The sequence below is a fragment of the Marmota marmota genome, unplaced genomic scaffold (assembly GCF_001458135.2).
Source record: "Marmota marmota marmota unplaced genomic scaffold, marMar, whole genome shotgun sequence".
In the NCBI taxonomy this organism is placed as follows: Eukaryota; Metazoa; Chordata; class Mammalia; order Rodentia; family Sciuridae; genus Marmota; species Marmota marmota.
In genome coordinates, this window is record NW_026000261.1 from 10,831,706 (window position 1) to 10,846,840 (window position 15,135).

General features: G+C 40.0%; 1 protein-coding gene and 1 pseudogene across 3 annotated transcripts; both read right to left on the reverse strand.

Moving 5' to 3' along the window:
• Positions 1 to 2,162: 2,162 nt before the first annotated feature.
• Tceal1 (transcription elongation factor A like 1) lies at positions 2,163 to 4,414 on the reverse strand. 3 transcript variants are annotated; one of them, XM_048796855.1, is made up of 2 exons: positions 4,285 to 4,414; positions 2,163 to 3,230 (listed from the first exon to the last, which is right to left on the reverse strand). In XM_048796855.1, exon 2 carries the CDS (start codon positions 3,196 to 3,198, stop codon positions 2,716 to 2,718), a length of 483 nt encoding a protein of 160 aa, XP_048652812.1. In that variant the 5' UTR covers positions 3,199 to 3,230; positions 4,285 to 4,414; the 3' UTR covers positions 2,163 to 2,715. The 3 variants fall into 3 exon arrangements, with proteins under 3 accessions (XP_048652812.1, XP_015353480.1, XP_048652811.1); XM_015497994.2 differs by lacking the exon at positions 4,285 to 4,414 and adding an exon at positions 4,061 to 4,205; XM_048796854.1 differs by lacking the exon at positions 4,285 to 4,414 and adding an exon at positions 3,967 to 4,190.
• The window catches only part of LOC107152462, a 20,113-nt pseudogene continuing 8,277 nt past the window's right edge, over positions 3,300 to 15,135 (reverse strand).

The window sequence follows — 15,135 nt, forward strand, 5'->3', positions numbered from 1 at the left end:
GAGCAGAGAACAAAGGCAGACCCAACCTGGAGAGGAGTGTGGCTTGGGGGAGCCCTTCCATGCCTGCCTGCACCTTGCCTCCCCATAAGTGCCAGGGGTTGGATGTGTTCTGCTGTATAAAACTGGCATGGTGAGCCCCTGGAATCTTACATCATTCTGGTCAGAATTCCAGCTCTTCCAGCATCCATCAGGCTGCCATGACCTTGAAGAATGGTCTGGAGAGATGAAGAGCTCTCAAAATGGCATCATACACGGGAAAAAAAATAAAAGTCAAATTAGAGCCAAAGGATCAGGGTTTGCTCAAGCATTTTGTAACTTGAGTACCAGAGGAAAACTTTGAATTTATTTGTGATGTATTTTACTCACATAAGAAAGGAGCAGAAGGCATTACATAAAGTTCATCATGAAAATGCATCTAGCTATTAAGTCATGTCTTTGCTTTTTATTTTGTGTATATCTTGCTTTGCTGCAAGAAATCTAAATTTTATGTAAAATTGGTAATGTTGTCTTTAGTTTGTCACTGAAAATATGAACAAACCTTTCACCTTTTAATTCTGATGCAATTACCTATACTTTTATGTCATAGTTTCTTGTTACTAAAATTAGCAGTATATTGTATATGCCAGTGGCTTTCCAATTTTAGTGTGCTAATTTGCAAAAGAGCAGGTTTAGTGGGACTAGAATAAAGCCCAGGTATCTGCATTTTAAAGAGAAACATTGATATATAAAATATATAAATAACATTAATGCTGAATTTGAGGAAACAATCTCTCCCCACTATGTTCTTTTTGGAATTGCAAATCATAATTCTAGAAAAGTGCACACACTTACTGATGCCAACATAGTCAAACAAAAACTCTGAGTTCATGACAGGTCATAATGTTTAAAAAAGTTATTAAGTACTATCTATATTTCTAACATTAACAGGATCAACAAAATAAAAATCTTAGGACTTACCAAGGTAGTTTAATGAAGAATCCATAATATATATACAAATACACATATAGTACTTTAATATTTTTAAAGTATTTTTCATATTTCTTATGGATATGGAGTAGTATAGATGAATGTCTGAGTTTGAGTCTAAGCTTTGTTTTCCTCTTTTATTCATACAAGTTAGATAAATTAGTAAGGTTAATTTCCCTGAAGCCCCTGATAAAACTTAACAAAAGGCAAGGTAGGCAACTGAAATCATAATTATTCTTGTATTTGGGAGGGAGGTTTAATTCTGAGTTCATATAATAGTGTCTTTCTCACAAATTTGTCCTAACCCAGGCCCCAAGGGGACTCTTGTTTGAGTCCAGGGAAGAAAATGGAGTCTTTAAGAGGAAAAAATGGACAGGATTATTTTGTTAAGAATTCTTCCCCCTGGGCACATACTGGGCATTGAACCCAGGGTGCTTTACCACTCAGCTACATCCCCAGTCCTTTATTATTATTATTATTATTATTATTATTATTATTATTATTATTATTATTATTAGAGATCTTGCTAAGTTACTGAGCGTCTCACAAAGTTGGTGAGGTTGCTGTTGAACTTGCAATCCTCCTGTCTCAGCCTCCTGAGATGCTGGGATTAGAGGCATGCACCAACCTTGCTAAGCATTCTTTTAAAACATCAAGGTCTAAGCAGCATTTGGGATGGTATATATTGGGTAAGTGTAATATCCCAGCTGGAAGAGGGGAATTCTGCATATACCTATAGGAGTCAAAGTGCAGCTTTGGCTCACCAGGGACTGCAAAGCAATCACTAAGGTGGTGCACTTTAAGGACATTAGCAGCATGGGGGCTGGTGGCAGGAGCAGGACCTACAAGAAGGAGCAGCTTTACCTGGTAAGTATGGCAGTGTCTGAGAGTACAGTAGGATAGGAACAGAATGTGCCACTCACCTGGAATATCACAGGAATTTGTGAGCATGAATGAAACCTCCTTTTAATACTATCCTGTGTTTGAAGAGAATCTATAGTAGTTGGGATCCTGTAGTGTAGGTGACGAAAGAAAAGAACACAGTTCACACAATCTTTATCTCATTTTGTCCCACAGCAGCACTGTAAGGCAGGTCGTATTCTTATTCATATGTGAAAATAAGACTCTTAGCTATTAGTAAATACCTGATTTATAATCCCGCCTAAGAGATTCAGAAGAAACATGAATCACTTTTCTTTAAGTTCTGACAAATATTTATTAAGGGTCACATTGTCTTTATAAGCTGATTAACAGGGTTTTGTTTTATTTTTTACAAAGTTGCTTCGCATTTTTTCATTACATTGTTTCTTTTGCAACAGTAGAATTTTTTCTGGGAAAATGGGAATTTCAGATAAAGCAAAAATTAAAAAGATAAAAATCACCTACTATACTGCTTAGATAGCCATTGTTAAGCCTTTTAAGTATATACTTTTAGTTTTTTCTTTGCATATTAATATATAAATATACGCGTTTTTTTTTTACAAAAACGGGATACTATATATACCTTTTGAAAATTGCTTTTTTTCCACTTCACAATATATAATGTACATCTTTCCATGCAAATGGGTGGGAATCAGATTTTAGGAGGCAAAAGAGCCAATTTTATGCCAGTTACAAGCCAGACATGTAAAATAAACTGCATACAAAGATAAAATGAAGACGGGGGAAAAAAAGCCATAAGAGAACGCAAACAGAAAGTCCATGTGGCAATACTGTTATGAGACAAAACTGCACTAAAGGCCAAACACATTAAATAGGATAAGGACGGCTCCGTTTTGCCTTCCAGTGCATTATCATGAGTTTATTTCTTACTCTTTTCATCTCTTCCATTTCATCTGCTGCCTGTATCATCTCCTCATTACTTAAATTTCTGCCATGGATGTCCCCTTTAAACTGCGGGCGAGAACGGGCCAGCCTTTCTTTGAAACTTCCCTCTTCGAGCTTATGTTTGCCCACTCCACAAGGAGGCTGCTCCATGGGAGGGCGCTCCGCCAGCAGGTCCTTCCGGGAGAGGCGCTCCCGCGGAGGGCGCTCCTCACACAGCAGCATCTCAGGCAGGAGCTCAGGCAGGAGTTCCTCGGGAAAGAACTCCTCCTCAGAGGAGCAATCCTCAGAGGACTGCTCGTCCTCGGAACACTGGTTGTCAGGAAGCTGCTCCTCCGGAGACCGCTCCTCATCGACCTTTGGCGAGTTCTGTGGCTGTTCTTCGTTTTCTCTGCATGATTTTTCCATGTTGAGATTTTTCTTCTTCAAGCACAGTTATTCTTAAGAGACAAGAAAAGGCAGTCGAGTCACAATACTTGGCAGCTGGACCAACACCCTGGCCATGGGTACTAATAGCTGCTTTGCCCTGATTCGTGGCCCAAGTCCTTAAACCTGCGTTTACTTAGAGGCTCTCGGGCTCTCGTCACCAAGTCGCTTTCTTGGTTGCCCCCTCCTTCCCGAAAGCCCACCATTTTCCCAGCAGGCCTTGCCACAGGCTTCTCCCACTGTGACAGGGGCGGGGCAGTGGGGGCCCTGCAGACTCCGTTCCTTTCGGCATCCTCCCTTGCACCCCTATCCTGGGTCGCTGCCCACCCCTTCCCCCACCTGGACCTCTCACATCCGTGCACCCCTAAGTCGTCCCCTCCTCAAGGTGCCCCGCTGAGACTGCAGACAGACGCCGGACAGGGTAGGGGGCGGGGAGAGAGGAGGGCGAATTGACTGACGCACACCCCCAGTTTCAGCTGCCGGCCCCATGCCAACCCCCTTGGGGTTCGCTTCCCTACTCAGACCCTACATCAAGCTTTGTCCTCTATGTCCCCACTTCTCCACCCAGCAAAGCTGGTCATTTCTTTTCAGGCGGGAAGTGGAAGCGAGGGTTACTTAGAAATTGTTTCCAAGTGTTTTCACCTCCCTCCCGGGAGGAGGGCTTCACCCACCTCTTCCCCGAAACCCCAAGACCACCATTTTCTTTAACAAAATTGTGGGCGCGGGGTGGAGGGCGGGGCTGGAGCCTACCGAAAGGCCTGGACTCAGCCATCCGGATCTGTTCCCAGGGATTACAAGGCAGCACCAACACTCACACCGATTTCAGAGGATCGAGGGAACTTACTTCCTTCTGCTTTCCCTCTCGACCAAAGGGTAATAGGGAGATGGTGTCTGGACAGGCAAAAAGGACCAGGACGAGAGGGACTTGGGCAGACATAGGCTCCTGGTCACGTGAGGGCCGCGCGTCACTGCCGAGCTCAGATCCCCAGTTACCACTTTGACCGGCGACTGTTCGCAGCAACCTGCCAGAATCTCCTGACCCCAGACACACCAGGCATTGTCACTCACCTTTCTTTGTTTATATTTGTCTGTTCCCTGGTTACCAGAGACGATTAGCATCAGGTCTCGGTGGTTATTGTCTCTTCCTGCCTGCTGCTTACCTCTCTCCCACCACCGTCCCTTCCTCAGCCACTAAAGCCTCTGATTTCCCCTTCTCTTCAGATCCTGCAATGCAATTTGACTTTCACGAATCACCACAACACTCTCAAATTTAATCCACATCTATAACGGTGTCATGTTCATTTAGGCTCCATCAGCATGTTTTCATTTCTTCTCACTTTCATGGAAGACAAACTTTCATATTTCTTTGGCATCACTATTTTGTGTGTGTGTGTTTTGAGGCCCCAGACCTATATCACAAAGAAAAGCTCCAATATAAATTGATAATCATTCAGTTCTACACTTCTAAAAAGATTCAGTACTTGGTTTTCATAAATCAAAATATACATTTGTCCACCTAAGTACAAATAATACAGAAAATGTATTTATTAATTATTTGAAATGGGAGAGTTCTTGATGGATAGCATGGCATTTTTCTCTTCCCCCTCTCTCTATATACACACATATATACATACACACATGCAGATCTATCTATCTAGATACATGTATGTACACATAGGCACAATAAATAGTTTATATGTATATCTAAATTATTACTATTCATAACAGAAAAAAATAGATTTTACTGGGACTCTTAAATCCTTAGTCAGCCAGTTATTGGTGCTTCTAGTTGAGAAAGTTTATATTAATTCATTAAATCAACAAATACTTTGATTCCTGGAATTGCTGGACCCCAAAATTTAGATGCAACAGAGAAGACAGTCAATAATAAACCATGCTAGGGCTGGGGTTGTGGCTCAGTGGCAGAGCACTTGCCTAGCATGTTTGAGGCACTGGGTTCAATTCTCAACACTGCATATAAATAAATAAAATGAAAAGGTCCATTGATAGCTGAGGCAGGAGAATCATGAATTTAAAGCTAGGCTCTGCAATTTAGCAAGGCCCTAAGCAGCACAGTGAGACCCTGGCTCAAAATGAAATATATATAAAAAAGGGCTAGGGACAAAAATTGGAAATGATAATAGTTTGCCTTTATATCTTTTCCATAATTGTTTTAATTTTCTGTTTTTCTGTGATATGTGTCTTTAAAACAAAGTTTCACTCTACTTCTTTTTTAAAAAAAGTTTCAGTGCCACAGATTGAACCCAGGGGTACTTAACCACTGAACCACATCCCCAGCCCATTTTTTTTAATATTTTGTTTAGAGACAGGGTCTCACTGTGTTGCTTAAGGCCTTGCTAAGATTCTGAGGCTGGCTTTGAACTTGTGATTATCCTGTTTCAGACTCCAGAGCCACTGGGATTACACGCATGTGCCACTGCATCCAGTTTGTCTTGATTCTTTTGCCAAGGATTGGCTTCTCAATAGTAGTACCTATCCCATTGGATTGGTAAGTAGAGTACATGAGTCAGTGAGTCAGTACATGTGCAGGATCTGGAATATTGCCTAGCACATAGAAAGTGCTGTATATAGATTAAGTATAATAATGGGAAGAGTAAATAATACTGTGAAAAAGCACTAACAATACTATTAATTACTATTCTTTTATTATAAATATTGTAGCCAAAGAAAAACCTCAATAAACCCTCTAGCTTCACTTGTTTCTAGTTGATTTTTAAAATGATTAATTTTTGGAGGTCATGAAGTTCAGCAATATATTATTAGCCTCCTACTAGCTTTGCTGTGGATAACACCTCTGACATGTGGGTGATGATGATAATAGTTGCCTAGGTTACTCTTCAGGGACTTAAAGGTCACTTTTGCTGAAAGCACTGACTCTTCGCTTGGACCTGCAGGTGTCCAGTGGGTGACTAAAATAAGATGAAAAAGATTGGCATCTTTGCCTTCATATTGCATCTGTCTCCTTTGCTACCCTAACCTTTGAGTCAGATTTCTGCCTAATTCTGCACATAGACATATTAGTCCAGAACTGGCAGTGCAAATTGGTGCATCAAAACCCCCCAAATCTCTTTTTTCCTTGTCAAATAGAGGATCACAAGACAAAGATAACTGAAATATTTTCAAGGCTCATGGGGCATTATGACCCTGGACTTACATACCAACCACCAGTTTTCATAATGTCCTATTTCAGACAACCTGAGTGATGCCACAAAAGACTCCAGTCATCAGTCCTCTCTCCACATAAGTCCTCCTTCCCTTCCCGCTGCCTAGTAGAAGGAGCTTGAAACCTAGACTGAGTTAAGGTTTGTGTTTTGTTTTGTTTTGTTTTAATAGTACTGTGGTTGAACCCAGGAGAGTTCTACCACTGAGCTACATCCCCAACCCTTTTCTTTTCTTTTCTTTTTTTTTTTTTCATTTTGAGACAGGGTCTCTTTAACTTGCTGAGGCTGGCCTTGAATTTGTGATCCTCCTGCTTCCCAAGTAGCTGGGAATACATGTGTGCTCCACCATACCCAGCAAGATTTACTTGGGTTTGGTAACAATAGTAATAAAGCTTTTTTTTAAGTACTGGAGATTGAACCCATGACTTCATGCATTCTAGGCATGCAATATACCACTGAGCTATATCCCCAGCCCTAGAGCTATTTTCCATATGCTACCTCATGTAATTCCTTTTTTTAAGTGGATACAATACCTTTATTTTATTTATTTTTATGTGGTGCTGAGGATCAAACCCAGTGCTAGGCAAGTGTTCTACCACTGAGCTACAACTCCAGCCCCTCAAGTAATTCTTAATATATTTGCTCCTACCAAGACATTTTTCTCCAGTTACTTAGGCTATTTCAGATATGACAATTTTCAAGCTCACTCACCATTCTACATGTTCCTGAACCTGTAAATGTCTTGGAAAATACCACATATTCTGCCTAAACTGGGCATGGTGGCGCATCATAGGACTATCCTAGCGACTTGGAAGGCTGAGGCAGGAGGATTGCAAGTTCAAAGCCAGCCTCAGCAACTTAGCAAGGCTCTAAGCAAAATAGCAAGACCCTATCTCGAAATAAAAAATAAAAAGGGGTGGGGATGTGGCTCAGTGGTTAAGCCATCCTGGGTTCAATCCCTGGTACCAAAACAACAAAACATATTCTGCCTAATGTAGAATTCAGTGATTTTTATCACCCATATCATTCTAGAATAGGTACCATACATATACAGATGAATCCTAAATTTGTAGTAGATTTTGGGAATGCCATATCACAAAGTTGAATCTAGTTTAAGTTACAGTCACTTGATAACCCCTCAATGTGTTTCATGTATCCAGCTACTAATGCTTTTTTGTAAACCATTTTAATCTTAATCAAAGTACAGAAGCTTCTGTTTTTTGGGCTAAATATTATCTTGTTAGATTCACTACCTCATTGTTTGCATCCAGACTCTCATTCAGTATATTAGCTACAAAGTAGTAATTTAAGGTATACCATTAGTACTAAACAGAATAATAAAGTCAGCAAGCTCAGGAAATATCTAGGGAAAATCTCAACAGAATTCTGACTCCAAATTTAAAAAATCCTTTTTCATAATGTGTGTGGCAGCCCTGAATTTGTCCTTTCTGGCTTGTTCACCTCCTGTCATCTCAGTGAGACTTCTCAAGGTGGGATCACTTTTTTTCTGGTGCTCCTGATAGAAGACAAAATTGTCCATGAAAACCTTCAAACCATCTTAAATTAGCCTTTGATGATAATTTGGTAAATATGGGGATGAGGTATATAAGAAAATTGTGAGGAAGTAGAAGGAAGAAAAGAGGAATGAAGATAGACTCTCCATATAGGCTCTAAGTCTCTGCCCAGCAGTAGCTGATTTGAGGTCCCCTTGAGAGAAAGGGCTCTCAAAAAAGGAATAAGGTGAAGGTGGTTCTGCTGAAGTGACAATCATTTGTAACAAAGGAAAGCTCCACCACTTGTTTGTGTAGAGTTTGGGTGCAAGCAGAGGGCTGAAAAACAATCCTTCTGATGAATTTGATTTGATACTGATGACTTGGGGTACTAGGAGGGTATATTGCTTGGTTTACTATCATTAGCAAAGGTTTAAGCCTAAGGAACCCATTTAAAATGTAAGAGAGAATCACAGCCTTTGGGACAGGAGTCCCCTCTGTTTCTCCTTTGCTAACAAAGCAATAAAACTTCTATTTCTTTTTCTCAAAAACAAACAAACAAACAAACAAAAAACAGTAAACTCTGGGAGGTTACAAATTGTTCCCATGGAAATGTAGTAGCAGAGATGGGATTTAAAACCCAAGGCAGGTTGCCTGGCCTGGTGGCACATACCTGTAATCCCAGCAAATCCACAAGCTGAGCTAGGTGAATCACAATTTCAAGCCCAATCTGGACAATTTAGCAAGACCCCGTCTCAAAATAAAATTTAAAAGGGGCTGGGGATTTAGTTCAGTGAGTGAATACCCATGGATTCAATCCCCAGTAGCAATAGAAAAGAAATGAATAAATAAATAAAACCTAGGCAGGAATAGGGAAGTACTGAGTAATAAAATCTTCCAAATTATGCTATGTGTATGTACAAATATACTACAATGAACTCCACATTAATGCAGCAATTAGAATAATAATAATAGAAGGGAAATCAATAGAGTAGAGCAAGTGGATCAGGAGGAGGAAGAGAGAAAGAAAAGGGAAGGTACTGGGGAATGAGAATGATTAAATTGTGTTATGTACATGTATGAATATGGCATAATGGATCCCACTTTTGTTAAGTATAGTGCACCAATGATTTTTAAAAAAACGACCTGGGCAGGAGCCAATGCAATGGTGCATTCCTGTAATTCCAGGAAGACTGAAAAGTTTGACTCCAGCCTGCACAACTTATTGAGACCCTGTCTCAAAACAAAATTTTAAAAAGGACTGGGGGCATAGCTCATTGATAGAGTACTTGCCTAGCACATGAGAGGCCCTGGGTTCAATCCTCAGTACGGAAGAATAGAAAATAAAAATAAAACCTAAGCAGGTCCTGGGAACATAGCCCAAGTGGTAGAGCATTTGCCTAGCATGCATGAAGCCCTGGGTTCCATCCCCAGAACTACTACAACAACAACACAGCAGTGTGACATGAGAGGTTGTGCTTTTAACCACTGTAAAACTGAGCAGTGGGTTCCAGCCACATTTATGTACAGCCAGGATGGGCAGCACAGAAATTTTCAGGAAGCAGGAGTTGGAAGTATCTGAAGGCAGACAGAGCAGCCATGCAGAAAGGAGGAAGGCAGTCAGCCTGGCCAGCTGCTGCCATGACAACAGTCTCCAGGGCTGTGCCCTCCTCTGGGGAATTTGAGGAAGCCCAGGACGGGTTTCTGGTTCATGAGTTTCTGGCCCAGGGATTCCCATTCCTGGTGGGGCTGCACTTCTGTGGCAGGAACAGAGACTCCCTCCCTCTGAGTCCCTATCATTTCACTTGGCAGGGCCTGTGAGAAGCTCTGCCCTCCCCAGCTCAGGGTGCCCCCTGCTGCTGCCTCCTCTGCATTCTTTCCTAATGGCACTAATGGCAGTCCTTGCTCTCAGACTTGCAGCTGTTGACTGCAGCAGGCCCTGTCCAGCCTGTGGCTCTCCTGCTTTCCTCCCCCAGCTCTGCCCCAGGGGAAATCTCCAGGTGGGAAAATGCAATGACAAGAGCCTTCTCTTTTCTGCTTCTGGCCTCATCCTAACAGGGGCCTAGAGACACCAGTGCACTCACAAGCACCCCCTGAGCCCACACATGTATGTGCTCAGAGAAGCAAGGAAGGGGCCCTGAGAAAAGGTGGGCTAGCAGCTGAGTCTGCTAGAAACACACAGGGACAGAGAAGGCAGGTCCAGACCTGGGCTGAAGGCAGACAGTAGCAGCTGGGTGCTGGGTGGGACTCCTGCTGTCATTCATCTGTTGTGGCTCTGGACACTTGGGAATCTTCTAACCTTCTTCTTGCCTCATTTTATGACTTTTTTTTACCCCTAAAAGGTAGGTAGGACTGTACTAGAATCATGAGTGAGGTCCCTTCCAGCTCTAGGGGTCTATGGACTCCACGCTGTCCACAATGCTGAGGAGAGGCTTCCCTTAGAAACATTATTTGGCCTGTGTGGGGACCTCCTCCAGACTGTAGCTGCTGCTTCTGCCTGTCCTGGAATCCAGACAAGTTCAGAGCACAGAACTTACCCTATGCTGGCCTGCCTGGCTGGGCTCCAATTGACAGTTTACTCATCACCTTAGGGACTCTAACAAACACCCAGAACTACCCCAGCCTGAGACCTGAGAAGAAAACACTGGGACAGAGGCAGGACTGGCTACCTAATTTGTGGGGGCCAATTTAAAATGACAATGAAAGTCCCCTTGTTCGAAAAATATGAGGGAAATTCATTAAAGGTACTTTTTTCCTCTGGTCTGTTTTTTGATATGCATTTATATTTCCTTTTAAAAGAGCCTTCTTTTTTAGAATTATTGTAAATTTATAAATTTTATAATTTATAAATTTTAATTTATAGCCCATTTGGCCTATTATTAGCATCTTACAATATTATGGTGCATTTTTCTATAATTCATGGACCAATATTGATACATTAACACCAACTAAACTCCATACTTTATTTAAATTTTCTCTGCTTTATAAATGTACTTTTTCCTTCCCGAATCCAATCTAGAATACCATAATTCTTTTATTTGCTGTCTCCACAGATTTCTTTTGGCTGTGACAGTTTCTCAGATTTTGTTTGGGGTGACCTTGAATATTTGGAGTACTACTCAGATATTTTGTAGACTGTCCTTGTATTGGAATTTTTCTAGTATTTATTTTATCATGGTTAGACTGGAGTTATGGATTTTGAGAAGTAGATTAATGAGGTAAAACGCTGTTTCATCACAATATATCAAGGCTACCTGCCCTCATTGTAATTGATGACTATTGATTTCTTTTTTTTGGTACCAGTGATTGAACTCAGGGGCACTCAACCACTGAGCCACATCCCCAGTCCTATTTTGTATTTTATTTAAAGACAGGGTCTCACTGAGTTGCTTAGGGCCTTGCCATTGCTGAGGCTGGCTTTGAACTCGCGATCCTCCTGTCTCAGCTTCCCAAGACTTTGGGATTACAGGTGTGCACCACTGTGCCCAGCATGACTATTGATCTCGACCTTAACATTATGTTTTTACCTATCATATAATGACATTGTAAATAAAGTCAAAAAAGTTTAACTTATCAGCATGAATTATACAGCCCAATATTCTATTGTACAAAAGACAGTTTTAAATGGATATATAGGGGCTGAGGGTGTAGCCCAGTAGTAGAGTACTTGCCTAGCATGTGTGAGACTATAGGTTCATTTGATCTCCAGAAACACATACACACACACTGTTATGGTTTGAATGTGAGGTGTCTCCAAAAAGCTCCTGTGTGAGACAATGCAAGAAGGATCAGAAGAGAAATGATTGGGTTGTAAGAGTCTTAACCCAATCAGTGAGTAAATTCCCTCTCCTGATAGGAGTTAATTTAGTGATAACTAAATTGGTAGGGTGTGGCTGCAGGAGGTGAAAATTGAGGGTATGGCTTTGGGGTATATATATTTTGTATCTGGAGAGCAGAGTTTTTCTCTCTCTCTACTTCCTGATTATCATGTGCATTGCTTCTCTCCACCACAGTCTTCTGCCATGATGTTCAGCCTCACTTTGAGCCTCAAGGAATGGAGCAGGCCTTCTATGGACTAAGACCTCTGAAACCATGAGCCCTCAAATAAACTCTTCCTCCTCTACAATTGTGCTGGTCAGGCCTTTTAGTCATAGTGGCAAAAAAAAAAAAAAAAACTGACTAAAACTTACACATACACACTCATACACAAAGATAAGAGCCTTTGACTTGCATTGAGAATCACCAGAATAACACATGTCATATTTTGTAGATTGCATATATATTTCTTTTCTTTTTTTTTTGGTGGTACTGGTGATCAAACCCAGGATTTAGCACATGCTAGGCAAGTACTCTACTACTTAACTACACACCTAGTCCATTTTTAGATTTTATTTGGATACAGGGTCTTACTGAGGTGCTCAGGCTGGCCTTGAACTTGCAAACCTCCTACCTCAGCCTGCAAGAGTAGCTGCAATTATAGTTGAGTATCACCACACTGGCTGTATTTACTTCTTATTAGAACAGTGGAATCACTGCCCAAACCAACTAGCAGTTTTCATTTCACTTATTGATGTGTGCACATGAACACATTCTGCAAACACTCTCCACTTTCCTCTTGCTCATGAGTAAGGAAGGAATGAAAGGAAAAGACTTATGGATTTCTTCATATTTCCTTTATTTGTCATCATTTTCAATATAGGTGTTTAGTGAATAGAGAGGAGAAACATGTGAAGAAAAGACATCATTGGGTATCGTGGTTGTTCCTGTTTCTTAGAATGTAATTTTGTTTAATTAAATTCTAAATGGGTACAAAAGGATGGTGTATCTTGGCTTTCAGCACCCAAACCCTGATCCTTTGTCATAGATGTAGCCTGCTTACCTTTTATTTGATTTGATTCTTGCTGAACTCTCATGCATCACAGGATCACTGGAATTCTGTGCTCATGGGGCATCAGAAATACCATAAGCAAATTGGGCAGCAGGAATAGCAGACACACAATATGTGCATGCCCTTATAAATTTTATAACCAGATTGTAGATTTACACATGTTCACACACACACACACACACACACACACACAAGCCTGCTGGGATCTTAATTGGAATTACTCTAATATATACAGATCAGTCTGGGGAAAATTGCCAATTTGGCAATATTGAGTATTCTGATACACGAACATGGTATACTTCTTCATTTATTTTGGCCTTCCATAATTACTTTCAATTATGTGTTATATATTTCAGCATACACATTTTCACTTATTTCATAAAACTTAATCCTAATTATTTCATGCTTTGGGTGCCTTTGCTTAAGCATTTCAAGTTTTTCATCTTCAAATTTATTTATAGTATGTAAAAGATAGAGTTGGTTTTGTATATTGCCCCTTTAGCCTGAGCTAATGCTAAATTCACTTAGTAGTTCTAATAAGTTTTTAATAGATCTGTAGGGAATTCTATGTACATGCTCATGATTCTCTTGCAAATAGTGTTATATCTTCCATTCCCATCTACATGACTTTTTATCCTTGTCTTATTACACTCACTAGACTTACCAGTATGTTTTTCTTTTCTCTTTTTTTTTGTGTGTGGGGTGGGGTGATATGGATTGAATATAGGGGCTCATGCATGCTAGGGAAGTGGTCTAACTCTGAACTACATCCCCATCCCTTTTTAAATTTTATTCTGGTACAGGGTCTCACTAAGTTGCCAAGGCTGGCCTCAAACTTACAATCCTCCTGCCTCAACCTCCTTAGTAGCTTGGAATTATAGGTGTGTGCCACCACACTGAGCTTCATTTTTGAATAGCAGTAGTGAGAGTAGACATTCTTGCATGACCCTCAGTCATAAAAAGAAAATATTATGTCTTTCACTATTAAGTATGATATCAGCTTCAGTTTTTCATAGATGCCCTTTTTCAGGTTAAGGAAATTCCCTTCTATTCATAATTTCCTGAGAGTTTTTTTTCAATGCTGTGTATAAAACCTTTTATAACCCAGCCTCCTGAAAAATTTGATCATAAATGAGTATTGACTTTTTTCAAGTTTTTTAATGTATCTGTTGTGATACTTACATTTTTCTCCTTTATTATGTTAATATGTTGAATTATATTGACTTTCAAATACTCAACCAATTTTGCATTCCTGGAGTAATTCTTTACTAGGTCATAATAAATTTATATACTTTTAATATATTGCTGAATTACATTTCCCAAAATTTTGTTAAGGATTTTTGCCTCTGAGAGACTGGGGATAAAGCTCATTGGTAGAGCACATACATGAGGCTCTGAGTTCAATCCCCAGTACAACACACATGATGAATAAAAATAATAATTTTTGAATCTGTATTCATGAAGTCTGTAGTTTTTCTGTAATGTTTTTGTATTAATATCAGAATAATTAAGCCTTACTGTATATAGAGAAGATCTCTTCCTCTACTTTCTCAAAGAATTTGTTTAAAACTTGTATTATTTTAACCTTAAGTATTAGATATAATTCACTAGTGAAGATATTTATTTAAGCCTGAAGTTCTCGTAGAAGTTTTTTTTTTTTTTTTTTTTATAACTCGTTTTCTTTTATAGATATAGTGAGTGGTTGCTGGAGCTGGCATGGATCAGACAATGAGATCTGATTGTTACCATCTCTTACTAAATCCACATTCAGTGATGACACATTTACAATTTGGAATTGGCTGTGGTTTATGTGATGGAAATTAGATAGTTTATGAATGAGGGTTTTAATTTTCTAAATACCACTTTTTAATTCTTTTTTATGGACACAATATCTTTATTTTATTTATTTATTTTTATGTGGTGTTGAGGATTGAATCCAGTGCCTCACACGTGCTAGGCAGGCACTCTACCACTGAGCTACAGCCCCAGCCCTAAACACCACTGTTATGTTCAGGTTTTCCATTTGTATTTTGAGTGAGATTGGTAATTTGTGTCTTTCAGGGAATTTGACCATTTTTTCTATGTAATAAAGTTTGTTGGCTTGAAGTTGTTCCTCATATTCCCACTCTATCCTTTATTTTTAATTAAAAAAATTTTTTTGTGTGTGGTGCTGGGGATTCAACCCAGGGCCTTATGCATGCTAGGCAAGAGTTCTGCCACTGGGTTGAATTCATAGCCCTCCCATACTACCCTTTAAATGTTAAATGTTGGGGGATCTATAAAAATAATAGCCCTCTTTCTTTCTTCCTTCCTTCTTCCCTCCCTCCTTCCCTTCCTTTCTTCCTTTTTTTTTTTTTTT